Raw genomic sequence first — 26950 nt, 5'->3', positions numbered from 1 at the left:
TGTCCTGTGCACACTTGCCCCATAAGCTCATTGAAAGGGGTGGGGGGACATCTACTAATTCAACTTTGAACTCCCAGACTACTCCTCCCTAGACAGCAAGCCCACAAATGAGGCTTCATGACCCCATTGGGATTCCAACCCTAAGGCTAAAGAACATTGCTACATACATTACAGACTGTTGGTTCAGCATAATCTTCAATCAATGGCAAAGCAATAATACTGCTTTGCAAATCAAAGCCAAAGGAATTAAGCCAATTCAAATTTAGCAATAATAAATGCTGAACAAATTAATAGGAATCTGTGACTGCAATGAACTACGAACTGATTCAACCTCAGATTATTTGAGCTCCAGAATCATTCTTAAATCAAATAGTTGAGCTATCAAATACCCCTGGAAAAATCATCATACCACATCTATCCCCAACAATAAATTGGACCATTTTGTAACATACAGAGATAAATCAATGTTCATATTCTGTTTTCTCTCTGTCAACATGCACAATGAAAAATGTTAGACATGTTTAGCCTAGATACACAGTGAAAAGTATACATACTTAAGCCTCTCTTGATCAGACTTAATCTGTGATAGTGATAGGCGCTGGCCAAAGGTGGGTTTATACAAAAAGATGGCTGGTGTGGAATCCACAGCCAGCCCTGCAAAGATATTGATAACACAGTGATTCAGTGAAAGCAGTTTCTAGATTCTGGAATAGAGACACCCCAGCCTGAGGACCTCTGCCTGCACTCCTTTGAGGGTCAGGGAGGGGGGAATGCAGTGACACAATCCTCAGGATTGTGCTGCTGTTGGTAGGGGGCAGGGGGTTTCTTTTACTTACACAATGCACTTATACAATGCAGCAGTAGGCTCCTGTGGAATCCTCCGCAGGGCTCCCCAAGCCATGGAGAACATGAAAATAACTATTATGACCCACTTCCAGTTTGTGACTGTGAAACAAGAAGTGGGTCACGATCAACATTTTCACATTCTCCGCAGCTTGGGGAGCCCTGTGGAGGCTTCCACGGGGCTCCCCTCACCCCAAGCTGCCTGTTGCACTGTATAAGTAAAAGAAAACCCCTGGTGTCAACAGCAGCACAATCCTGGGGATTGCGTTGCTGCATCCCCCCTGCCCCACCAAGTCTTACCTCAGGAGTTTTACTCCCAAGAAGTTTGAGAACCCCTGGAGAAGAGGGAGCTCTAACCACACTTCTTTATCCAGTACTATTCATTCTCATCTTCATCAAAATTGAAACACACTGCTTCCAAGCTCCTCTGAAATTCAGCAAAAGTTAAAGACGAGTCCCTGACATATCTTCGCATTCATCATAAAAGCACTCGCCAGTTTAAAAGGTATGCTTGCCACAGCCAAATACATTTGTGGATTCCTGACCTCATTAAGTTATTAAGCAACAAAACTGGGGGGCCTAGGATTCAGAAGATTGCCCTTTCAAATTTTATCACATTACTTCAATATTCTTACTTGGCCCACTCTGGGTGATTGGTTACAGTTTCATTGATCAAGCTGCTTGTGACCTCAATCATATGTACACTTTCTTGATGCACCTAAGTTTAAAACAAAGAGAGTGAAAATAAAAATGAAAAGTAGTTTAACATTTCCTGATATCATGACTAAAAGAAATTCAGTGTATTCTAGGGTTGTCAAAAACCAGATAAAGTGGGCCCTCTTTATCTGCAGATTTCAGCATCCGTGGATGTTGAGCATATGCCACAGAGGACCTCCCAGACACAACCGGAAGCCACTTCTGGTTCACGCCAGTGACTTCCAATCGCCTCCAGGAGGTGTTTTGGGGTGGGGGGCTCTGAATACCTCAGGATGTGGCGTGAACCAGAAGTGACTTCCAGTCACGTCCAGGAGGCATTCTGAGAAGGCTGGGAGGCCACACGTGACCTCCAGGTAAGTTCTGCAGCTCCTTGCCAGCCCCCCCCCCCCGATTTAATTATCAGTTGGTTTTGGTATCTGCAAGGGATCCAGGAATGGATCCCCCACAGATTCCAAGGGCCCACTGTATGCTGCTGCCATCATTGCCACACTTGTTTATGCTCTGCTACGGCAGACAACCATGTGTCCAAACATCTTTCATCAATTTAGCTGGAGTATGCAAATGGAAGAATGACTGGTTATTTTTCCTAATTTTTCCTTTTAATAAAAGACCACTGTCTGGTTCACACAAGAGCTAAGAACTTTTTATCTACTTGCTTCTCATTAAGACTGCTTGAGTCAAAACTACTAGTGCTCTGAGATTGTATGTGAGCACAGATGAGAATGAGACAGCTAAACACCCCATTTCTGTTCTCCTTCAATGAACTCTAGCACGAAGGGATGGCTAAATTAACTGGCTAAGCCTACCTGGCTATAGGATGGCTTAAAGTGGGACAATCAATTCTACCTGTGGTGGCAGCATTCCTTCCCCCTGAGGCAAGGTTGGGAATGCATGACTGCTGTTGCATGCCTCAATCTCCCCTTGTGAAATCAGACAGTGAATGAGAAGCATATGAAACTTGCCTAAAACGGCTCACAATATAAGCCGAAGGAACACAACTGTCAGCTCATTTGTCATGTGGAACCATGGTTTATGTTATCATCAGAACCTTTAACTAAGTATGGTTTATTTTTGGTAAACAAACCAGGATTAAATCATTATCTGAACTCCTGGTTTGACATGATCTGTTAATCACAGTTTCCTTTAGTTATGATTCCAGTTACATACAAACTGAGTATTCCAACTGCATCTTGGCTTGTTTCAGTAGTTCTACCCTTGCAGCTCTGGAGACTGTATAGACACATCAGCCTAGATAGCAATACAACAAAGCAGGGTTTCTCAAACCGTGGTGGGGCTGAAAAGCTGAAACTGACAAGTTGATAACAGAGAAGGAAAATGTATGGAGCCCTATGGAAAGTGTAACCAAGCTACACTGCATGTCTACTCACAAGTAGACAGCCTTGCCTTGGTCCATTGTGAAGGGCAGGTCAAGAGGAATTCAATGCCACCAGAATGGTCCCAATCTGATGAACGCAGCCTCCAAAAAACACTGAGAAGGAAGTCCCTCCCTCCAAGCTGACAAATGTATTGAGCTGAATGGAAAACAAAACCAAGCTAAATGTTTACATTTACTCATAAATAAGCAACCCTGCCTTGGCTCATGTTGAAGGTCTGACAAAGGGAAATACAGGGCTGTCCGAATGGTGCTGATTTGAAGAATGTGGAACTCAACAAATGCTTGAGAAGCAGCTCCCCCCCCCCACCAATAAAAGGATAAAAAAAGAACCAGAGGCTTTAGATTGTTAAGTGAAACTTTTTTCTGTTTTACTCTTTCAAAGCTAGGTGGGTCCTAATAGTTTGCCATTTTAAAAAGTGAGTTCCAGTAATTCGGAAACCACTGCTTTCTTGGGAATGTTGATGTCTTTTCCAGACTCCTCCCCATCAGCGGATTCTCATTTTCTCTCCTCATCACTCTGGAGTTTTAATGGTGTTTAGAGGGAAACTTTGAATCTCAATCTAGCCCACACAAAAGAACATGTTGGATTTCAAACTGATTTTGGCCTCAAATCACACTGAACTGCTTTGAATATAAGAACCAGCTAGGCACTGGGCAGGGCTGAAAATTTTACTGATTTTATTTTTGGGGGGAGAGGGTTGAGGTTATTGTGGCAGGCTACAGAGAGAATTCAGTGGCAGAACAGGGTTGGTTTCCCCATGTCATCTCCCCTTATTTAAATTATTTGTTTTACTTTAATTTGATATTTATATTTATTTTAATTTATTTCATTATTTATAACCAACCAAGTAAAAATTGATAAGTAAAAGAACAATAAGTCACCGGGCCCTGATGGCATCCACCTAAGAGTTATTAAGGAATTGAAGAATGAAGTTGCTGATATCTTGACTAAAATATGCAACTTGTCCCTCAAAACAGCCATGGTGCCAGAGGATTGGAGGATAGCAAATGTCACACCGATCTTTAAAAAGGGAAAAGGGGGGGACCCGGGAAGCTATAGGCCAGTCAGCCTAACATCTATACCAGGTAAGATGGTGGAATGCCTCATCAAAGATAGGATCTCAAAACACATAGACAAACAGGCCTTGCTGAGGGAGAATCAGCATGGCTTCTGTAAGGGCAAGTCTTGTCTTACAAACCTTTTAGAATTCTTTGAAAAGGTCAACAGGCATGTGGATGTGGGAGAACCCGTGGACATTATATATCTGGACTTTCAGAAGGCGTTCGACACAGTCCCTCACCAAAGGCTACTGAAAAAACTCCACAGTCAGGGAATTAGAGGACAGGTTCTCTCATGGATTGAGAACTGGTTGGAGGCCAGGAAGCAGAGAGTGGGTGTCAATGGGCAATTTTCACAATGGAGAGAGGTGAAAAGCGGTGTGCCCCAAGGATCTGTCCTGGGACCAGTGCTTTTCAACCTCTTCATAAATGACCTGGAGACAGGGTTGAGCAGTGAGGTTGCAAAGTTTGCAGACGACACCAAACTTTTCCAAATGGTGAAGACCAGAAGTGATTGTGAGGAGCTCCAGAAGGATCTCTTCAAACGGGCAGAATGGGCAGCAAAATGGCAGATGTGTTTCAATGTCAGTAAGTGTAAAGTCATGCACATTGGGGCAAAAAATCAAAACTTCACATATAGACTAATGGGTTCTGAGCAGTCTGTGACAGAGCAGGAGAGAGATCTTGGGGTGGTGGCGGACAGGTCGATGAAAGTGTCGACCCAATGTGCGGCGCCAGTGAAGAAAGCCAATTCTATGCTTGGGATCATTAGAAAAGGTATTGAGAACAAAACGGCTAATATTATAATGCCGTTGTACAAATTGATGGTAAGGCCACACCTGGAGTATTGTGTCCAGTTCTGGTCACCGCATCTCAAGAAGGATATAGTGGAAATGGAAAAGGTGCAAAAGAGAGCAACTAAGATGGTTGCTGGGCTGGGGCACCTTCTTTATGAGGAAAGGCTACAGCGTTTGGGCCTCTTCAGCCTAGAAAAGAGAAGCTTGAGGAGGGACATGATTGAGACATACAAAATTATGTATGGGAACAATAAAGTGGATAGAGAGATGCTCTTTACACTCTCACATAATACCAGAACCAGGGGACATCCACTAAAATTGAGTGTTGGGAGAGTTAGACAAAATATTTCTTTACTCAATATGTGGTTGGTCTGTGGAAGTCCTTGCCGCAGGATGTGGTGACAGCATCTGGCCTGGATGCCTTTAAAAGGGAATTGGACAAGTTTCTGGAGGAAAAATCCATTACAGGTTACAAGCCACGATGTGTATGTGCAACCTCCTGATTTTAGAAATGGGCTATGTCAGATGCAAGGGAGGGCACCAGGATGTCAGGTCTCTTGTTATCAGGTGTGCTCCCTGGGGCATTTGGTGGGGCCCGCTGTGAGATAAAGAAAGCTGGACTAGATGGGCCTATGGCCTGATCCAGTGGGGCTGTTCTTATGTTAACCACTGCAATAGAGAAACTCTCTGCTTTGCTGTTGTAGGTACCCTTGCTAACAGTAGCTGCTCTTATCACCTGCTTAGCAACAGCTTTGCTCATCTTCCCCCTCATTGAAATGCACAGGCAGACAGTTTCGCTTCTCATTTTACCTCACCAAACAAACTAATGCAAACAAGTATGTTTGGGATCAAAGAATCTGGATCCAATCCCTATTTTTTCAAACCAAAAAAATTTGAGAGATAGAGGATATGAATGGTAAAGTTGATTAAGAATTCCAGAAAATTTTCCTTTCAGCATTAACACTGGAGTGCTTTTAATGTATTCACTGTGGGGAATAGGCAAAGAACAGTCAAAAGAAGAAGGGGAGTATAACTGTTTTGTACTTCTCACTTGGCTATGCTTTGGAAATGTTCAAAGAAGCTAGACGTTGGCTTAGAATGCTATGTTTCTTTTCCCAACCAATGGCAGAGCAGAATGAGGCACTCAGAATTTTGAAGGGAACAGTGGAGAAAGGATGAGATGGAACAATCCAGAATTTGTCAATTCTATAGTATCTATTCTAGTTTCTTAAACAAGTCTCATTAAGGTAAGCCATGGCTCCACATGATGTCTGACTCAGCTCAAGAGGGATACCAGTAACAGATGCTGGGAGAGAATCTACTGTGAGATGAATGGGGAAGTTGTTATCCTCCTGTTAAACATAAGAGAGGTATCTCCAATTACAAAGGGATTCATGTGTTTGCCTTGTGACGCTGTGTTCTCTATTGGAAAAAATCACATCTTTTTGACAGATTTACAACAATGTACCCACCAAAGGTGCAGGAAAATTCATGCCATCAAATATATTAAATACAACAGGAACTATTTTGAAATAGTTGACTATAGTTAAGTATTGGCAAAGCCATGTACAAAATGATATTCTGCCTAATGCTGTTAATAAATGTGCAATGAGTATTACCAAGCTCTATTGCTTGGGGATAACATTCAAAAGTGAAAGAGAGAAGTTCAAATATATTTTGAAATATATCAAAGTTAGCCTGAAATATATTTATTTGATTGATTGAATTTATACCTTACCTTTCTCCTGATAAGTGCACTCAAGGCAGCTACTGTATTTTACATACAGTATTTTTTGCAGTATAGAGTCCTTTAATAATGTAACTACTACTACACATATGAATTTGCCTTTTATCAACTCAAATGTAAACTACACAATTTATAATTCTGATTACCTTACCTAATATAGCTTATCAACTACTGAATAATATTAATTTTATAATAAATATGGTGCCAATTCTGGCTTCTTAAACCACAGTTAAATTGTGAATCTACATTAATAAAGTTAATATTAATATAAACTATTAATATAACCATTTTTATAGTGTTTAAAAAGATACATTTTACAAAAGTGACAATTTTTTCTAATGAGCATGCAGGCATTTACACTGATGAAGTCGCACTGATGTCCTGTATAGCCCAAGTCTTAACTGGAGACAAAGCACTAAACCAAATTGGAGACAAAGCATGTTCTCTGTAAACAGGAATAATTTTTGTGCACAGAATAGCAGAACTGTTTAATGAGACACAGTACCTTTGCTGTGAGGAGCAGAGCTAGCAGGAGCGTTCCTATCACCAGCAGAAATATAATGAAAATACTAATGATTTTATCAAGCATTTTCTCCAACCACACGACCATCTGTGTAAAGTAGAAAAAGAAAAAAGTCATAGAATATTAAGAAATCAAAATTGCATATGAATGTTCTCAAACCCTTCTGGCAGTCTTCTGTCTCAGTGAGATCTTTGCTTATGCAGAATTTATCCTTGAGCCAGAGTTCTGATTCAACTGCATTTACACTTCCGCCGAGTATACAACATGAGAAATGAGGAAGATTAATAATATGCAAGCGGTTTTGCTATTCAGCACTATGACATATAGCAAATAACCACCAAAGCAGTCAAAAATTGAACATTAAGCTGACAAACCAATTAACAGCTACTTTTATTCCAAATATAGATCTTAAGATCTGTGCGCTCAGGAGGGAAGAAAGAAGAAGCAGCGCCCTGGCCAGAGGGAGTTAATATCACTGGTTCCTACAGAGACCAGAAATGGTCTGAGAGTTTTATTAGTACATTCAACTTTTTAAAATGTTGTAGACCACCTTGGGGTCTCTTCAGAGCTAGAAAGGTAGGATATAAATACGTGGATAATAAACGCAGATTCTGGCATTCTTTCTCATGATCTAGCACTCAATCTGAATGAATGGACATTAAGGTTCATGATAAACTGTACAGTTAGTACCTTCCTATCCAAGAACAGAACCATCTGGTATGCAGATTTGGCATACCAGGTTCAGGGTGAGGAGGGGATGGAGAAAAGCCTTGCATTGGGACAGTGTGCTGGGTCCTATCCTGCATGGCACACATGGGTGTAGGTACACTGCCCCTTCTTGGTGCCCAGCCAAATAGGAAAGCTAATAGGGGAGCAGAAGCACTTTTCTTGCAGTGCCACTGCCTCTGGAGCAGTTAAAAGCAGCTGTCTGTTGCCCCTTTATTTATCCAGGGTCTTCAGGCACACACCCAATGGGAATTCACCCAGTGACAATGCCTGGCCACACAGGAAAACAAAAGGGAGTGGCAGATGGGTGCTTAATCCTTCAGTTAAGCCACTAGCAGTTCTTAAAAAGGAACATCTGCTGCCATCTGGTCAGCTTCTCCATTGGGCCCTAGATTACTGGGAGTTATGGGTATCAGCATCTTCTCAGCACGGGCACCATTTTAGATTTTCCATGCCCCATCTCCTGTGAAGGTTGCAGAACATGTAGAATTTAAAATGACATTGTTACTGAAAGGAACATCCATTGCTGCCAGCCGTCACCTGCTGAACTAGGTCTTACCAGTTAGAGATGGGCGGCAGCAGCAAGTGCTCCAGGGCTGGCCAGGTAGTCCTCCAATGGTGGTGGGGCTACCATTCCTAACTTAGCCAACACCTAACCCCACCCCTAGAAAATGCCTAACCTCCCTTCAGTCAACAGAAGCCCAACCAACATGAACATATACAGCACATATTTAGATGTCAAGAGACAATTCTGTATGAGCAAAGCAACAGGGTTTTGAATATGAATGCCATTAGTTATCCTGTTATACTAATAACAGTATAGTAACTGTAACTAATTAGTTATTAGTACATGTCAACACAATATATAGCGTATACCACCCATATATAGAGGCTCACTCACCAATACATACACACACAACACTCATCACTACCTCTCTGGAAGCCCAACCCAAAAACTTTGTGACAGTACAGACTTTGCCATTCAGGATGGAAGAGAATATATAGCTGTACAGGTGGGGCCTCTGCAGCAGTGGATTATCTATCCACAGATCTGGCTGTGACTTCAGAAACCTTCCCCAGGCATCAGAATGCCTTAAAAGGCATGAAACATCACTTCTGGGTTTCCGTAAGTAGCATTTTTTTGTCACAACGGCCATTCTGAAGCCTGCAGAGTCCACGGGTGGACATGTGCTACCCCTGTGGGCTTCAGAAAGCCCTCCAGAAGTGACCAGAGCTCTGGTCACCTTGGGAGGGTTTAAAGGGCCTAATCGATAGATTTTCTTATCTGTGGTTTTCAGTATCCACGGGGGTCTGAGAACGGATCCCCCAGGGTTACCGAAGCTCCATTTGTACTCTCATATCTGGTTTGAACCTAACTGAAATTGACCACCACATGCATACTCCACTCCAATATTCCTAGCGCTGTGGTTTTCAAACTCTCCGGGAGTTTGAAATGTGCAATAAGTCTTTGCGGGGGGGGGGGGGGAGGCAGCAGGGGCAGGGGGAAGAACTCAGGGCAGTGATCTGCTCTGCTTCCACAAAAGTGGAGCGCGATTGCCCCACTCTCCCTTTCCCTGACCTGGGGAGCCCTGCAGGCGCTTGCGCAGGGCTCCCTGCACACAGGGACGGCTGCTGCAGGAACTGGAGGGTGCACCCCAGTCCCTGCAGCCCGGTCAGAAAGGAAAGCGGAGCGATCACGCTCTGCTTCCGGTTTTGCGGAATGGGGCGTGATCGCTCCGCTTTCAATTTTCCTGACCTGGGGAGCCCTGCCGAAGATTGCACAGGGCTCCCCGCACCCCCGGGAGGCTGCAGGAGGCTTGGGCAAGTGCACCCAAGCCCCTGCAGCCTCCCTGAGTGGCGCAATCTGCTGCCTTCCCCCTGTCTCCTGGCTGCCCCCGCCCCTTAAGGACCCACAGGACCCACAGGCTGGGGCGTCACGACGCCCCAGTTTGAATACCACTGTCCTAGCAGAAGCAAAGGCTTTAAAAATGTTTTAAAACAGAGGTCAGATTTCTACAGTGCTCAGCTGAGGAAGAAAGCCACTCAGCTATATTGACACAAAACATACAAAACACCTTATTGATCACATGAAACAGTAGCACACAACAAATACAAGTGTGTGCCACTTAATGACAGGGATACGTTCTCCGATTCCCACTGTTAGGCAATTTTGTCTTTAAGCGAACATTCAGACCAATCTAGTGCCTTTGTTATGTTAACAGACACTCCCTGCCAGATACTAGCTGGTTGCACAGGTTACTGGAAATAGATTGCCTCTTTGTTGCATTAAGACCGTCTTTGCTGTGTACACAGATACTCTGCTGCAGGCTATGCGAGACCCAACCTCCTCATTAAGAGCCTCTTTGTTGTGATTTGACCACAATGTTATATGCAGTCCTTCATTAAGCATAAAGTTGTTAAGCGGCACACACCTGTATATAACTTTGAAGATACTGGGCCTTATTTTCAAGCACAGACTAAATTGCAACTCAATAGCCAGACTACCTTTTTTGATGATCTTGGCATCTACACTTAAACAGGAGGGTCTGGAAGAAAATGCAAGCTGAACCATTTTAGTCATCACCAATAAGAAACTTCTCTGTCTCTTACCAGGCCATCATTGCTTTATACCCCCATAAACACAAATATTCTGAGATATAAGTGTTTTAGCTTCATAGTCAAGCAAATACCACAAATATCAACAATTGCAAACAGATTCCATGATTATATTGAAGTGTTAGAGAAACCAAGCCCTCAAGTTAAAGCCAGTTAACTTAAGGCAAACAGTAAGTTAACAGTCAATGGATCTTATTTGTAACAAGAAAAGGTTTTTAAAATTTGACACCTTTATCTTTGCACATTTCCACTACTATATATATATATATATATATATATATATTCACACACACACATACATACATACATACATACATAGAGAGAGAGAGAGAGAGAAATCCAGCATGAGTTAATTTCTGATTAAAAAACACATTTGTAGCATTCTGTCAACTTATACTGCTTACATACCTAGAACTCAGTGTAATTTATAAATAAATGGGATCTTCTTGCTCACACCATGCTATAAAGCAAGTTACAACAGTGTAGGAATTTATGGCCCCAGTGGGAAGGCCTGCAGCAGCCTGCCAGTGCAAGACCAGCATGTGCCAGAGCAGGCAAACACTGCACCAGGGAGGCGCGGGGGGGGGGGCAGAACGGAGGCAGGAGGGGTATAAAGAGGCAGGAGAGGACTGATTAGGCCCACGAGGGAATGCGGGATTGGCAGCAGTGGCTCCTACCATATCCTAAACCCCCTCGTGTGCCTGATCCACCAACATCAGGAAACTCAGACCTGAGCCAATGATTTAGCTGGCACGAGCCTGTGTAGGCCCACTGTGGCTGCTGGGGCTTACCCTAGGGCAAGGAGACAAACATCCCCTTACCTCAAGGTGATCTCCAACAACCTCTCTTCCTGTGCAGGATAAGGTGGAGGCTGTTCCAGTCCACTGCATTGAAGAGTGGGACGCTAATTAGGATTGGGTTGCCTGATTTTAATGCATCTATGATAGAAATTTGTTCCTTTGTGAATTGCTCAAGATCAAGTGCATTGTGTACAACAACATACATTTCCCATGCTGAGCAAGACAAATATTTTATGACTATTTGAGTTTATCATTTTCCAGTAGAATATTTGATTATAGAATTCATGGCTAAATAGACCAATGGTTCCCAATGTGGGGGTCACCCCCCCCCAAGGCTACTGGACCCACTGCATTCCCCTTTAAGGGGAGGAGTAACAGTGGTGACGGTGACATGGTGGTAACAGCACTTCTGAATTGTGAATTCTCTTTCTATGATCAAAGGAACTACTCAGTTCAGAAGTCCTCTCACATCTCGGTAAAAATATAATTCCCCAGCTACAAATGAGAATTCCAGATAACCCAATACTGAACATGTTCTCTTCAGGAAATATTTATTCCCTCTTCTCCCCACTCAGTCAATTAGCATAATTAGCACAATTAGTAATGATGGAGGGAACTACAGATTTGGTTGCAACTAGGAGATCCCCACACTTATGTTTGTTGACAAACAAGCAGAGCAGGGATAAGGTACTGGGATGTTTGTTTTTAAGAAATGTTCATACTAACAATGCTGATGCATAGATATATAAAGCAATGTGGAAGCTTGCATGGCTCTTAGTGAGTTCTTAATGAGTTTTGTATTATTAAATAGTATGGTCTTCATGTGAGAGTGACTCACAGGATGGAATAGTACTCCTAGCTTTGTTTTTGCTGCTCAAAATGTAAAATGAGGGTGCAGGAGGCATGGTTGCAGTGGGGATGTGATGTGTTTAATCCTGCTGCTGCTGCTGTTTCCTAGATGTCTTTTCTGTTTTGGGAATCTGAAGGTCAGGTTACAGAAGAGAAGCAGTGTGTATGAGAAACAGTGCCCTTTTCTTACTTACTACTTCTCCCTTGCAAACATCCCAGTACCTTATCCCTGCTCTGCTTGTTTCATGAAATTTCATAAGTTCATGAAATTATGTTCATGTTCTGTGTGTAAACATAAAGTAGGAAAGCTCAATTGTTTCAATTTAAGCCAAAACAACACTTCATAAACAGCCCAATCCTATGCAGCAACACAGTGGCACCAGTGGAGGCTCTCCTGCATCCCACAGGGGAATTTAAGTTGCTGGAGGTCTCCTCAGGGTAAGGGGAAATTTGTTCCTTTGCCCCTTGGAAAGCTGCAGCAGGCACAATGCGTCAACTTGGATCTGTACCAGTGATATCACTGGAGCAAGTCCAAATTAATCCGTGACAGTGGATCAGGCCCAGGAAGGAAGATAGGATATAGTGAACCACACCACCAATCCCACCCCCTCTTGGGCCTGATCCACCCACTCCTGCTCCATCAACACCTTCCCCCTGTTAGACTTACCTGCTCTGATGGGCATGCAGAAAGTGGTGAAAGCTCCAGCTTTCCATCCAGCACTGCTGGGGCCTTCATTGTTACAAAAAACTTTATACTGTTTTTGCAACAGCGTGAAGGCTTGGCACGCTGGCAGAACATATGTTCTGCTGGCATGCGACTTACTTAGGATTGGACCATAAGTGCAAGCGGCTGGTACACAATCATTCCACATCAAGCATTTCATTAAGTGTGCTATCCCCCCCCCCCCAAAGAGAGCTTGATGGCATTGAATCATCATCTGTAGTTTCTAATCATGATTTGGAACACCACAGTAGAGACACAAATCAAGAACAAACCAGGTTATAAAAAAATACCATTCATGCTGAAAAGAGCACAAAAATCTATTAACTGCAAAACAATCTTTCTCCTCATTTACCTTCTTATTAAGCCAATGCCACAGCTCAGGGTAGGGAACGTGGGAGGACAGAGAAGAGAAAAAGACAAGAAGACAGTGAAGGATTATTGTAGAATGCAATTGTAGTGCTAAACAAAACATCCCAAAATCGAAAATTGTCCAAGGAATGAAATGAAACCATTCTAAACTCAGAAATTCACTGTAGCAGGGAAGTGTTAGAACCGGCAAAATGATGTTTTCCAACTAGAAAAATTGCATGGTAATTTAGAAATATTATATACACATTGCATCAACAAGTTTCAGAACTCACTCCTGACGTTGATGGTGTCTCTTGGGTTAACATTTATAGACTATTACACTTAGCAGAAATATGCAGAACAGCATTACCTATTGATCAATGGTCTTCTTTTTCATGCCACAAGCCCAATACATAAAGAATGAGACTGGGGACCCACCATCATTCCTGCCCCCCTCCTGGACTGATCCATCCAATTTCCGCCCTCACCAGCCCCATTTCCCCTACCTCTTGTGCCTTTGCAACAACCCTGTGAAGTAGCAGCCTGAGCAGGGCTGGCCTTAGGGGCTGCAGGGGCAAGACAATGAGAAGAGTCTGTGCAGGATTATATCAATAACTCATTTGATAAGGCAGTGCCATTATTGGTCTGGATCCAAGTCCTCTATTGCACAGGCTTTGAAAGGTTGCCGTAACCCCCAAATGAGGTTTCACAACCCCATCAGGGTTGCACACAGGTTGAAGAACACTTATAGATGACAAACTGTTAAGGAGCCCCTCAGATGTTACTCTTTAAAATGGTGCCGTTTTCCAGGTTGAAGAGGTTTGGAATTAATTTAATTTCCCAGCCAAGTCCCTGGGATTCTTAACATACAGAAACACCCTCCATATAATGGGGAACAAAAGCACTAGTCAGGTTCTCAGCATCAGGAAACAAGATAATGACTGAAGTTTGATATAGTTTCCTACTGGTACCATAACATGTCACCTAAAAATACAGATGTGCTCCTGAAGCATGACGCCTTGCTAAGTAACTTATTGCAGAACAATTACATAGATAATCTTTTAACCATTCTCTGGTATAAACATAGAAAGGGGTTAACGATGAACTAGTAATTCTGATGTGTGAGTGTAAATACAAAAAATCATGGAAGACAGTCACCCTAATCAACTGAGAATTTTAAAAAGTATGACCTTATAAACACATTTTTGTAGGTCTCAATAACCCACCCCCTATACCCATGTCATAGCAGTCAACTCTTCACTCAGACTCTCACATGAGCCATTAGGGTCCTCTATCCCAGCAGCATAACTTTCTAGCAGGGATTCCAAGCACTTATCACACTATTGCCAGGCCTGTATGTATTCATTAATCCTGTGCAAGTACTGAAGTCAATATAGAAACTCCCAGATTGAAGGACTTTAAAGTTACAAATATTTGAGATACGAATGTGGTTGGTCAGGGCTTCCATTTTCAGATAATGTGTACTATAACAAGGATACCCACTGAATGTGATGCGCCTGAACAGAATGGGGACAACCTGAGGATGAAGGAGACAGTTGGTAGGGCCAAAGAGCTGAGAAATCATGAGGGCTGTGATATCTGTGAGAAAAAGTGAGTCCTGAATGGAGGCAACTTCAACAATGGAGTAACAGAACAAAGCCACCCACTTTTGCCATTCAGATGCACTTTTGCAGGAACACGAATCCCTTTCTGTACAGTGACTTATGATCATAAAAGCAGCTGGAAAATGAGGGTTACGCCTGGATGTAGGCCAAGGTGTGGATCAAGGCCACCTACAGCTGCAATCTGTGAACACAGAGAAAAGCTAACCATTTAATCTTACAATTTAATTATAATTTAATGTGAATAAAAAGACCAAAAGAAACACTTTTATGACAACACCTGTCCGTATTGTACCTGTTTTGGGTCAGGAGACATCCAAGAGTTGAACTTTGCCTAAAGGCAAACCTTTGGAATTAATGAACTAGGAGAAGGAAACATTATCAACCCCATCAGATCTGGGAAGTGCAACAGTAGTGAAAGTGCTGAAGAAGAGGCACACTATTAAGATAGAAACTAAAATCAAAATTACTTTTATTTTGCCTATACTAGCATAAAAATAAGCAATTTCACACAAAGTCATAGCACAGACTAAAATCAAAATGAAGTTGAAAGGTGAGAAAAAGACTAACACTGAACATGCTTTTGGAACAACCTGTTTGACTATTAGAACAGTTTTACTGAAAAAAAAGACTGGACTGTGGAAAATGAGAAAGGTTCCCTGTTAATATTGTCAAAAATTATTACTAAGAAAGAAGAAAAATGTTTGAGAAGGTGGAAAAACTGTTGAGCATTGTGGCTGGAAGAAAAGCATCAGTGAAAGTGCTAGTGAAAGTGCTGCTGATGAGAAATTTACAGCCAGTCACAGCTGGTTAGATTTGATTTGAGAAAATCCCTATTATCTCCTTAAACATTAGTGAAACATGCTGTATGCATCCAACATGGAGCAGAAAGAAATGCCTGTGAAGTAGCAAATGTCATGAAGTGGTCATGTATTATCTTCTCTTTTCAAAAATGCAGCATGCAGTTGACAGGCAGGCCACAGAGGCAATACAAAAACACAATGCAGTTAGTCAAATAGATTTTACTGAAAAGCACAGAAATTCATTTTTCTATCAAGGAGATGAGGAAAACAGGGCAGGCAACACCAAAGACTGCATCCTAAACATAATCAAGTGCAATGCCTTCTTGGAGCAGCAGTACAAAAAATGGACAGAAGTAGAAACAGCCTTATAATGCAATCCTTCATATGTCTACTCAGAAGTAAGCCCAATTGGGTTTAATTGGACACACCCAGGTAAGAATTGCAGCCTTAATCAAGTATTATTCTGGAATTATAGTTGCATGAGCCAATTCATATTTGACATTCTAGATTGCAAAAAAATACACAATAATCCTTTAGAATGAAATTGTCCTATACAGTATGTTTAAATAACTTAAGTGTATGCAACTTGATGTTCTGTTTAAGCCCACATACAGGTCCAACCTTGTTATGCACAGATTTTTTTATACACGGGTTTGACTCAACACGAATGGCCACTGCAAATGAGAAGGAATGTGCTGATCCCTGGAGAAGGGGAAAAATGCATCCCTTTAGTTTAAAAAAAACAAACACCTGCTTTTCTTACTGTTGTAGAGAGACAGTCATACAAGTGATCATTCCATTCTTCAGCTGAACCAGGCCAAGGCAGGGGGTCCTTTGCATTTCTAATTGCTGACTGCCTCTCTACAATAAGAAACGCTGTTTTTAAACCACAATGGAAAAGGTACGCAGGTTTTTATTTTTTTAACTGTTTTTATTTAACACATTTTACGGTATCAGCAGGGAGTTCCAGAATCAAACTCCTCCAGAAGTCGAGGCAAGACCTTATTCCATTAGGAGTAATGGAGGGGCAAGAAACCTGGAAGAGGGTCTTTAAATCTATCTTTCCACTTCTTTTTATCCACATATTTTTTTTAATCCACTAGGGCAGGGGTCTCCAAACTCTGGCCCGGGGGTCATATGCAGCCTGCGGCAAGCCTCTATCCAGCCCACAACCAGCCTCTTGTCCCCTGAAAGCAAATGTTAAATTCTGGTCCTGGTGAGCTGGATCACGTGTCCTTGCCTCATGAAGCATGTGATGATTCACATGTCTGTATCCTATTCCCTGGACAGATGTCTGTATCCTATTCCCAAGTTGTATGGAGATTTAAAGGTACCTTGAACTGGACACGGAAATAGATTAGCAGATATAAAATTATCTTTTATAATCCTTACAGCAACATTAAGGTAACATAATCTTATCCTAATACTGCAGTTGGGGAGATAAAGCTGGGCAGGAATGGTTCATAAGTCCAAAGCAGAGGTAAAATCTCAAATGAAAGAATTTCCAATTCATAGCTCATAGTCACTATGTAAGCATCTCTATTTAACTGATATCCAAGAAGTAGTTTTAAATTTTAGTTATTTACATTTCAGCCAAAGTAATTGGAATTACTATTGTAACTACAGTTGTCCCTGTTACCCATGAAGACCTCCCGTCTCCCAATACCTTATAAGGTATTAAAGACATCACAGAGAAACTGGAAGTAGTTTTTTTGTTTTTGTTTTTAACACTGTTGGCTCTGTTTTACACAGAGGACCCTCCAGAGGAGATGCATGCAGGGTACCCCGCAGACCCAATCTGTGGATAAGTGAATCCATGGATACGGGATCCACAGAAAGGTTCCCCTCCTGTAATTATCAATTATTGATTTGGTATTCATACAGTGTTATCAAAAAGATAGTATACGATGAATTTTTAGTTGAGCTACATAGTTTTAACTCCTTTTTATAAAGTAACCAATTACCATTCACTTACATGAAAAAAAAATTTAACTGCTGCCCACCACTGCTTTGGACAATTAGTACCAAAAGCAAGGGGTGTTGAACAGCAGACACTCCAATGACATCCACCACAGTAGATCCTTCAATGCAGGAGCAGAAGGTGAATGCATCTGTGCTTATATGAGATGAAATAATCTTGGAACAGAAGGAGCAACTGTTGTTGGGATTGGGGATGCAAGAGTTGGGCAAGAATGTCAGCTCACCATTCCTTCTAGATTTTGGCAGTCAAGGACTGATACTTCTATCAGTAAAGAAACACATTTTCTCTTTCACCCTCAAGTGCACAATCCTGTGGCTAGGGCAGGGTTTTTCAAACTGCGGCGCCTGTGGGCACTGGCCTTTGCCCCCTTAAGGGGCGGGGGCAGCCTGGAGGCAGGAAGGAGGCAGAGGTGCAATCCCCAGGATCACGCCGCTCAGGGCTGCAGGGGCTTGGGTACACTTACCCAAGCCTCCTGCAGCACAACTGATCCACTTGCACTGCTGCAGGGAGCCCTGCTGAAGGCTCCCTGCAGCACTAGCGTTCCTAGAGGGGGGCAAATGGGGCAAATGCCCCAAGCGCCGACCCTCCAGGGGCGCCTCTCGGACTGCCGCCCCCAAGGACCGCCCAGCAGCACTACAGAGAGGCAGCTTGCTGCCTTTCCATCAGCGCTTCAGCTGCCCCTGTCCCCGCCTCCTTTATAGGAGGATAGAAGACAGGCGCCCTAGAGTGGCACTGATGCTCTAGGGCACCCATCTCACCTTCTCCTATAAAGGAGGAGGGGAGGCGGGGCGGCCCAGTCAGCTCCGAGACGCTGCCTGAAAGGCAGCCTCCCACTGCCTCCCAGGAGCGCCCCTGGGCTCCTCTGTGTGAGGAAGTAAGGTGTGCGGTGACGACGATGTCGACGCAGTGACGACGACGGGTCAGGTGGGGGGGCTTGGTAACTGCACCCAAGCCCCCGCCTCTGCTGCCTCCCCCGCCCACCCCCACAAGCACTTACAGTGGCTCAAACTCTCCAGGAGAGTTTGAAAACCACTGGGCTAGGGTTGAGAATCTCTTGGGACAATCAATGACAAAGCTGCAAGGTTGAAGGCAGGCAATGGTGTGCAGGACCTATTTTCCCATCTCTGATGGTTGTAGTCAATGAGGATATCATTCTGTTAAGGAAACACAGTAATCCCACACAGACAAACCATCAGGTTGACCAAGATGTTTGTGAAGATCCCAGAAGTGGAAGATTGGCCAAATGGCAGAGACAATGGCTGACACAAAGGTCTGATGTGAATGTGCCAATAGACCTCCAAGAACTGACTGCATTCAGTGTAGGGCAGTGGTTCTCAGACTTTTTAGAGGCCCTAGAGGCTGCAGCCTGATTTATAAACATGGCAATAATGGTGATTGGGCAGCAGTGTTCTCCCCTAAAGTAGCAGCTTGTTTAACCTTTGATGTACATCACCTAATATGCCCTGTCAGTTTTGTGAACCACCAAAAATTGGGTCATGTTTCACTGGTGTGTCCTAGACCCACAATTTGAGAACCTCTAGTGTAAGGTTTCCAACATTAAGTGTGGTTTCTACACATGACAATTCAACCACTTGAGGTCCAAGTTTGCCCAGACATCTCTATTCTTTTTGAGTATTTTGAATACTTGAAAAATACTGAATGGAATACAGAGCCAACTTGATAATAGGAAACAGGTTCTATGGCTCCTATCTTCAACAGATGGTCAATGATGAAAAGGATGAGGTAATGTCTGGTGGTCACTCTTGGAGACTCTATGAACTTGTTAAAGGACATTTTAAACTAGGGTATATAACTTTGCAAAATGTTTTGAAAGTCCTCACAATTGAAATTTGTCCTCTTCCAGTCATCACTGAATAGTTACCTGCCAATGCATGCTGGCTTACATCCTAAAGCACTATGCACAGCATTGTTACCTCTTGATGCCAAGGAAAAGATTCTTTGGAAGCTAGGCTTACAGATGGATATTGATGGCTTGAAGCTCTTCGACTCCCAGAATCTGGCTTTAGGACCAGACTTCTGAAAGGACCACTGGTTGGTGGATCCGTTCTACTTCACCATGGGAAGAGCCTTTTCCTCTGTCAGAATGGGGTTGGAGGATTCACCAAACCACTTAGAGCCTGCAAAGAGGATCCAGCCTAGCTTGAGATCCTGGGCCCACATCCCAGTTCCTTTAGCCAACTGTTTCTACATACTACAACATTAGTAGACACATTACATATGGAGAATTCCATTTCTTGGTGGACTCTTCCACATCAATGGAAGAGTCCACCAAGAAGATGGCAAAGATCTTGAGCAGTTCATCTTTGACATTCTTTGGCAGTCTTGACTCCACTGTGGCCAAGTTGCTGGCCCACAGGAAAACTGCCCTGGAAAACAGAGAGTTAATAATGGGTGCCTTTAGGGCAGTGGGTGAGGCCTCAAAACACTTTAACCCATTTCTGCCTGGCCCACAGCTATATACATTTGATCCCTTCTGGGCAGAAATGGTTTAAACTTTGCCTCAATGCATTTGTTGCACTGTCTCTGTGCAACATCAAGGTCAGAGGGAATGATGTTCCTGTTGCCCATCAATGTCAGTGGGAATGACTGAAACAGAGCTTAGTGCAGCCACAGGGGCACCCACCATAAGTATTCTGAAATTGTCCTTGGCCTCAGTGAGCAAGGGGTAGGACCTTGCCAGTGGCAGAAAATCTAAACTAACTTCAAAGACCATTTTGTGTTAACTATTTTGCACCAAAAAAAAAATAATTATGGGTTTGTTCCTGCCAGGGGCCTGAAGGACCCTTGCAGAAAGTTTGGCATTGGAGCATTTCGACTTGGAGTGAAAACCCCTCCTCCCTCCCTTTCCCTACCAAACCAATTACCTCCAGTTCTTGAGGGAGTTCAGGGAACCAGACCTTTGGTAAGAGTCTAGGGAAAAACCGGAAAAAGACAGGCAAGCATGCCACTTAGTGGCATGTGCTGTGTGAAGCACATGGAGAAAGCCCCCAAAAGCACCATTTGTACCTTTGCGTGGCAAACCACAGTCTTTGAAGCTGAACGACTCACTTCTGAGTCATGGAGTCTCTTCTCTCTGTCTGGGCTGGCCCAGAATGTATTGCAAGGCTGAGCAGAGCTTTCAATAGAAACATGGGCTTTAAACCCACCAAAAAAGCCAATACTCAGCCTTCTTTGCTGCACCAGCAACAGTTACACTGTGTTCTTACGCTAGTCAGTAAGAGTACAATGCTCCATCAAAGCAGGGAAAGTGCAAGATGTTGGGGCAGTAGCTAGTCAGTGGGAACTTGACACTCCATCTGGGCAGGCGGGCAGGTGGAGTCAGGGCAACTACTGCTGTATGATTTGCTCAACAGCGAGAACACGATGCTCCACTGAGGCAGGTCAAGCACAAGGAGTTGGGGCTGCTGCTACACACTTTGCAAAGCATCATATTCTTGCGAACACACGCTTCTCAGCTTCCTTACTTTGGCTGGACATTTGCTGGCAGCAGGAGCAGAGACTTTTACAAGTAAGAAATACAGGAGCCTCCCCTCCCCCAGCTGTGATTTTGGGGTCCTTGGGGAGCAATGGGTGAAAGGAAAATCGGGATCATTTCACAGGATGGGCTGCCATTGGGAATGATCTTTGCCCCTCCCCCCACTGGAGGTACTGCTTGTGTGTGTGTGTGTGTGTGTGTGTGTGTGTGTGTGTGTGTGTGTGTGTGTATGCGTGCGTGCGAGAATGGTGTCTGGAAGAGGAAAGGGAAGTTGGCTACAGGCACAGTGAGAGGGATTCCTTTGGCTCCCTGGCACAAAGTGCAGAGAGGGAGAGGCTTCCATAGAATCCAATAACTGAGTGATCTCCCCCTTCCTCTGGAGCCACATCGAGGAAAGTATCCTGTTACTGTACTTTGGCTGCCTTATGCAAAAGTGTGGAGAGGGAGAGGTTTGTGCAAAGTCTGGTCATTGAGAGTGATCTACCCCTTCCCTCCCCCCAGAGCTGCTGCATAGGATGCATCCTGTTACTTTGGCTGCCTAGTGCAAAAGTGCAGAGAGGGAGAAGCTTGTGTGGTCTGGCCACACAAGGAAGGAAAATGCCTACTGTTGGAAACCCCACCTCCCCCCCCCACCACTGGTTTTTTTTTTTTTTTTAACTATCAAGGTTGATCCTGGGCTATGGAAAATCCTTTGAATGTGGTGCTTTGACAACAGTTGGAAGAGTGACCTGATGCACTAGAGCTCCAATGCTTTTCAGAGTTGGGGTGCAGGAGGAGCATCTGGTCACCCTAATAGGCCTGAATGGACAAGTCTTTCTGAAGATAATTGTGTTTTATTTATACCTGATATCAGCCAATTTGTTAAGAGAAAGGATCGTTTGAGTGGCACACCCAAGATACAAAATCCTAAATGGTGGTACACGTCATAACAAGGTTGGTCACCACTGCTCTACAGGATTCTTGCCAACAACTTGCTCTCCTCCAGAAAGGAGACAGCAACAGAAGTGACTAAGGGCGCAGTTCTAACTCACTTTCCAGCACTGACATAAGGGCAATGCAGCTCTGAAGTAAGGGAACAAACATCCCCTTACTTTGAAGAGGATTCCATCAGTGCAACCCAACTGCAGGATGTAGCATACATCCCATTGGCACAGCTATGCCAGTGCTGGAAAGTTGGTTAGGATTTGGGCCTAAATCACAACAGATTGGAAGGTATCTTTGAGGCTCTCAGTACAAATGAAGGAGTCTAGATATTCCCCCCTCCCCTGCATCTGTGCCCTCTGACCGACTCTGCTTCAAAAGTGACAGGAGCTGCAACTTGGGAAACAAAAATACCTACACAGGACTCACTGGAGTCTCTCAGAGATGCTTCAGAGGAGAAGGAACCTTGCACTTTTTTTGACACTAACTGCTGAACTCAAGTAAGGAATTTGGTTTCATCACACAAGAAGGTATCCAAGTTGGAGAAAGCCTCAGTGCTTGATTCGGCTCTAGATTTTCGCTCCCTTCCTCAGCACCACTGGTTTCAGAAAGAGCAGTGGTACTTTGGACCACTTTTGGACTTTCCTTTGGATGTAATATTCCTGTCTCCCCTGCTTTTTTAAGTAAGGAAGAAGAAAATTGTCTCTCCACCAAAATGCTCAAAGGAGGCTTAAAGGCCCTTGCTTGCAGAACAGGAAGGTCAAGGAAGGCAGACAGGCAGCAACACTCCCTAGTGGGAAGAAAAGAAATGTGTCTAGTCTGCTATCACCAATGTGACGGCTGAGCCCCTGATCCTGCTGCAGTCCACTCATGCTAGGACCAGTTGTTGCTGCTAACAGTGATCCAGTTACACTGTTCTCACCAATAAAGTGTTGCACTCTGGTCTTCCCCACAAAGTTGAAGGAGAGAGAAGACTGGCATGGAACTGATCAGTGTCCATAGGTTGACCTTAGGATGTCTGGGAGAAAGTGCAAGCATGGCCTGAGAAGTCATAGGCAAGGAACAAGGAGAATCACTGGTTTGGCTCAGCTGCTAGTGAAGTTGTTCTGGTTCAGGCTAATAAAAAAATTGGTACCTGATTTTATGCATCTGAAATAGTACTGCTCTGACTCACATAAAAAAGTTTAAATTTTACTTAACAATGCTGATTTACATATGAAAAGCAGATCTATACAAATGTAACACTAGATTGTAAAACAGACAAGACAGAAAACTTGAAAGACACAAAGACTACTGAAGCAGGGGAAGGAAACTGGAAAAGAACACAGGGGAAAAACTCTATCCATCTTGGATTATTACTTGATACTGAAAGAGGTGTCTTTAAAGAACAAAATAGAGATGGAATTTTAAAAATACAATTTTTGCAGCTCACTCAAACGCCATCCACCCTATTCTGTCAGATTCCCTTTCCCCAGTCTTCTAAAACTACGGCTCCACAGCTTGATCACTGGGACACTGGGTACAAACTAGACTGCCTGGAACCTTCATCCCAGAAGCAACCTACCTACGATGGATTTCACTGTGAGAGTAGAGGGCTTCTATCCCTGAAAATAGCAGAGTGGGGCAAGCACCTGACACTCCAGCATTCTTAACCCAAGCATGGACCTGATAAGTAACTTATATGCATGATCACTGAGAGCCCGTTAATAGCAAGTTTTAAAAAAAATGTTTAATGAAAAAGATTAAAGTACAGAAGCATGAACATATGGAATGAAATTCCTCCTCAATACTGGTCATGATTAATTCTGGCTAGAATCAGCCTTTTTTATATTTTTATTTTGAACAAGTTCACTGAATTTTTAAAAAAGGCTTTTCCAGGAGGGTTTTTTCTTTTAAAATTTGTTCAGCTTTATCCCATAATTACGGACAAATAAATATCGACTTTAACACGATTGTAAAGATACTAAAAATTGTATAAGCAGTAAATTTTACTGTTTATGCCCTAATACTTTATCAGTATGATTACAACTGGCATTTTAACATGTGAATACAGATCCCTTAAAATTATGAAATGCATTTATAAACAGTTTGGAGTGGAATCCAAAATGTATACATGCTTAAAAACCTTTACCTTACTGTCTAGTTTTAGAATCACTCTGCCAAGCCCCTTGATTGGTCGTGGTGCAAGTGCCTCCTGACGCTCTGTCACAAAGTCTCTCAAGACATACCACCAACTGCTGCAATGACTCATCAAGAAGTTCACTACTCCAAAGTGGACCACAAGCTTTTTGAGAACCCACACTGCAATAATAAAAAAGTAACTAAGAATCAAGGAATCACAAACTCTTTTCATTACATTGTAGAAGGCTAAACTTGTTACATTTTTCTCCTCAGTGCCCTGAATCACTTAAAAAAGCCACTTTTGCTCACTTGAAACAAACATTTCTAGAAAATAGATTTCCAGTATATAATAGCCCAGCGGTAGCCAAACTTGCTTAACGTAACAGCCACATATGATAAACTTCTCTCTCCCCTTATGGCACTTATGCAACACTCTTCAGCCAGCGCAAGGGGGTTTGTGCTGGCCTAGGGCACCTTCGGGATTGTACCCTGAATCCCTTTTTATACTGAGGCCAACTTAACAAATGTCAATCTAATATCTCAGGAAACTTAGCATTTGAGGTGTTCTTCAGGAGGTGTTGGTATAGATCTGGGGTTGGCAACCTGTGTTTTCAGAGCCGCATGCGGCTCTTTCAGTCCTCTGATGCGGCTCCCTAGTGGGGGCTGGAAGCGGGGCGCCTTCCCCTTGGCCTCCGCCCAGCCAGCCCAGCCCCGAGGGTGCCTCACTCCCCCCCCCCGCGCACACAGCAGCTCCTTCCTCGGCAGGCAGGCAGGCAGAGGCTGCTCTCCGCGCCTGGACCTGCTCTCCGCGCCCCACTGCGAGCAGGCGCCCCACTGCGAGCAGGTGCGGGGGGGCAGCCGGGCACCTCTTCCCTGCGCTCTTCCTTCCTTCGCCCTGCAGCGGGCAGGGGGCTGAACGGAAGAGGCGAGGCTGGTCGGAGAAGCGCAGAGACGCAGCACTGCTGAGGCAATGGGCAGGAAGGAGCGAGGTGAGCTGCATTCCTGTCCACACTTCCCAGGGAGGAAGCCCCGTTGACTCCACTGGGGCTGACTTCTGAGGAGACAGGCCGAGGATGTCCCCTGGTTCTGGTGTTATGTGAGAGTGTAAAGAGCATCTCTCTATCCGCTCTGTCCATCCCCTGCATAATTTTGTATGTCTCAATCATAACCCCCTCAGGCGCCTCTTTTCTAGGCTGAAGAGGCCCAAACGCGGTAGCCTTTCCTCATAAGGAAGGTGTCCCAGCACCTACAAGGGAGCTACAAGAAGGGGCTACATTATAAAAATGGGACCTGTAAGAGGGGAGTGCATTATAAAAGTTGCATATACAAGAGGGGAGCGCATTATAAATTGGGACATACAAGGGGGAGTAATAACTATAAATCTCTTTATTGTATTGAAAAATACTAGTAATTAGATTTTGTATTTCATTGTACCTCTTTTACATTACTGTGGAAATGTAGTTGACAGATTTCTTGACGTGCTAAATGACTGTGGCTTAGATCAGCTAGTCACGGAGCCCACCAGAGGACAGGTGACTCTGGATTTAATATTGTGCGGTACGCAGGACCTGGTTAGAGATGTAAACGTTACTGAGCCATTGGGGAACAGTGATCATGCTGCGATCCGTTTTGATGTGCATGTTGGGGGAAGAATACCAGGCAAATCTCTAACAAAAACCCTTGACTTCCGACGGGCGGACTTCCCTCAAATGAGGAGGCTGGTTAAAAGGAGGTTGAAAGGGAGGGTAAAAAGAGTCCAATCTCTCCAGAGTGCATGGAGGCTGTTTAAAACAACAGTAATAGAGGCCCAGCAGAGGTGTATACCGCAAAGAAAGAAGGGTTCCACTAAATCCAGGAGGGTGCCCGCATGGCTAACCAGCCAAGTTAGAGAGGCTGTGAAGCGCAAGGAAGCTTCCTTCGGTAAATGGAAGTCTTGCCCTAATGAGGAGAATAAAAAGGAACATAAACTGTGGCAAAAAAAAATGTAAGAAGGTGATACTGGAGGCCAAGCAAGACTATGAGGAACGCATGGCCAGCAACATTAAGGGGAATAATAAAAGCTTCTTCAAATATGTTAGAAGCAGGAAACCCGCCAGAGAAGCGGTTGGCCCTCTAGATGGTGAGGGAAGGAAAGGGGAGATAAAAGGAGACTTAGAGATGGCAGAGAAATTAAATGAGTTCTTTGCATCTGTCTTCACGGCAGAAGACCTCGGGCAGATACCGCTGCCCGAACGGCCCCTCCTAACCGAGGAGTTAAGTCAGATAGAGGTTAAAAGAGAAGATGTTTCAGACCACATTGATAAATTAAAGATCAATAAGTCACCGGGCCCTGATGGCAACCACCCAAGGGTTATTAAGGAATTGAAGAATGAAGTTGCAGATCTCTTGACTAAGGTATGCAACTTGTCCCTCAAAACGGCCACGGTGCCAGAAGATTGGAGGATAGCAAATGTCACGCCTATCTTTAAAAAGGGAAAGAGGGGGGACCCGGGAAACTATAGGCCGGTCAGCCTAACATCCATACCGGGTAAGATGGTGGAATGCCTCATCAAAGATAGGATCTCAAAACACATAGACGAACAGGCCTTGCTGAGGGAGAGTCAGCATGGCTTCTGTAAGGGTAAGTCTTGCCTCACAAACCTTATAGAATTCTTTGAAAAGGTCAACAGGCATGTGGATGCGGGAGAATCCGTGGACATTATATATCTGGACTTTCAGAAGGTGTTTGACACGGTCCCTCACCAAAGGCTACTGAAAAAACTCCACAGTCAGGGAATTAGAGGACAGGTCCTCTCGTGGACTGAGAACTGGTTGGAGGCCAGGAAGCAGAGAGTGGGTGTCAATGGGCAATTTTCACAATG

At 43.8% G+C, this 26950-nt stretch overlaps 1 protein-coding gene across 2 annotated transcripts in view; it reads right to left on the bottom strand.

Annotated features, from left to right (window-relative positions):
* Positions 1–26950, bottom strand: part of TMEM245 (transmembrane protein 245) — a 71761-nt gene that overhangs the window by 33107 nt on the left and 11704 nt on the right. The window contains exons 6-9 of one of the 2 annotated variants that reach the window (XM_066628688.1): positions 24100–24269; positions 13150–13173; positions 7065–7169; positions 1479–1561 (exon numbers count right to left, since the gene is read on the bottom strand). In XM_066628688.1, coding sequence (XP_066484785.1) covers positions 1479–1561; positions 7065–7169; positions 13150–13173; positions 24100–24269 — 382 coding nt within the window. The remainder of the gene's footprint in view (positions 1–1478; positions 1562–7064; positions 7170–13149; positions 13174–24099; positions 24270–26950) is intronic. The other variant, XM_066628689.1, reaches the window with a different exon arrangement.

This window comes from Tiliqua scincoides, chromosome 5 (assembly GCF_035046505.1).
Source record: "Tiliqua scincoides isolate rTilSci1 chromosome 5, rTilSci1.hap2, whole genome shotgun sequence".
Lineage (NCBI taxonomy): Eukaryota > Metazoa > Chordata > Lepidosauria > Squamata > Scincidae > Tiliqua > Tiliqua scincoides.
This window is presented reverse-complemented; position numbering and strand designations above follow the sequence as displayed.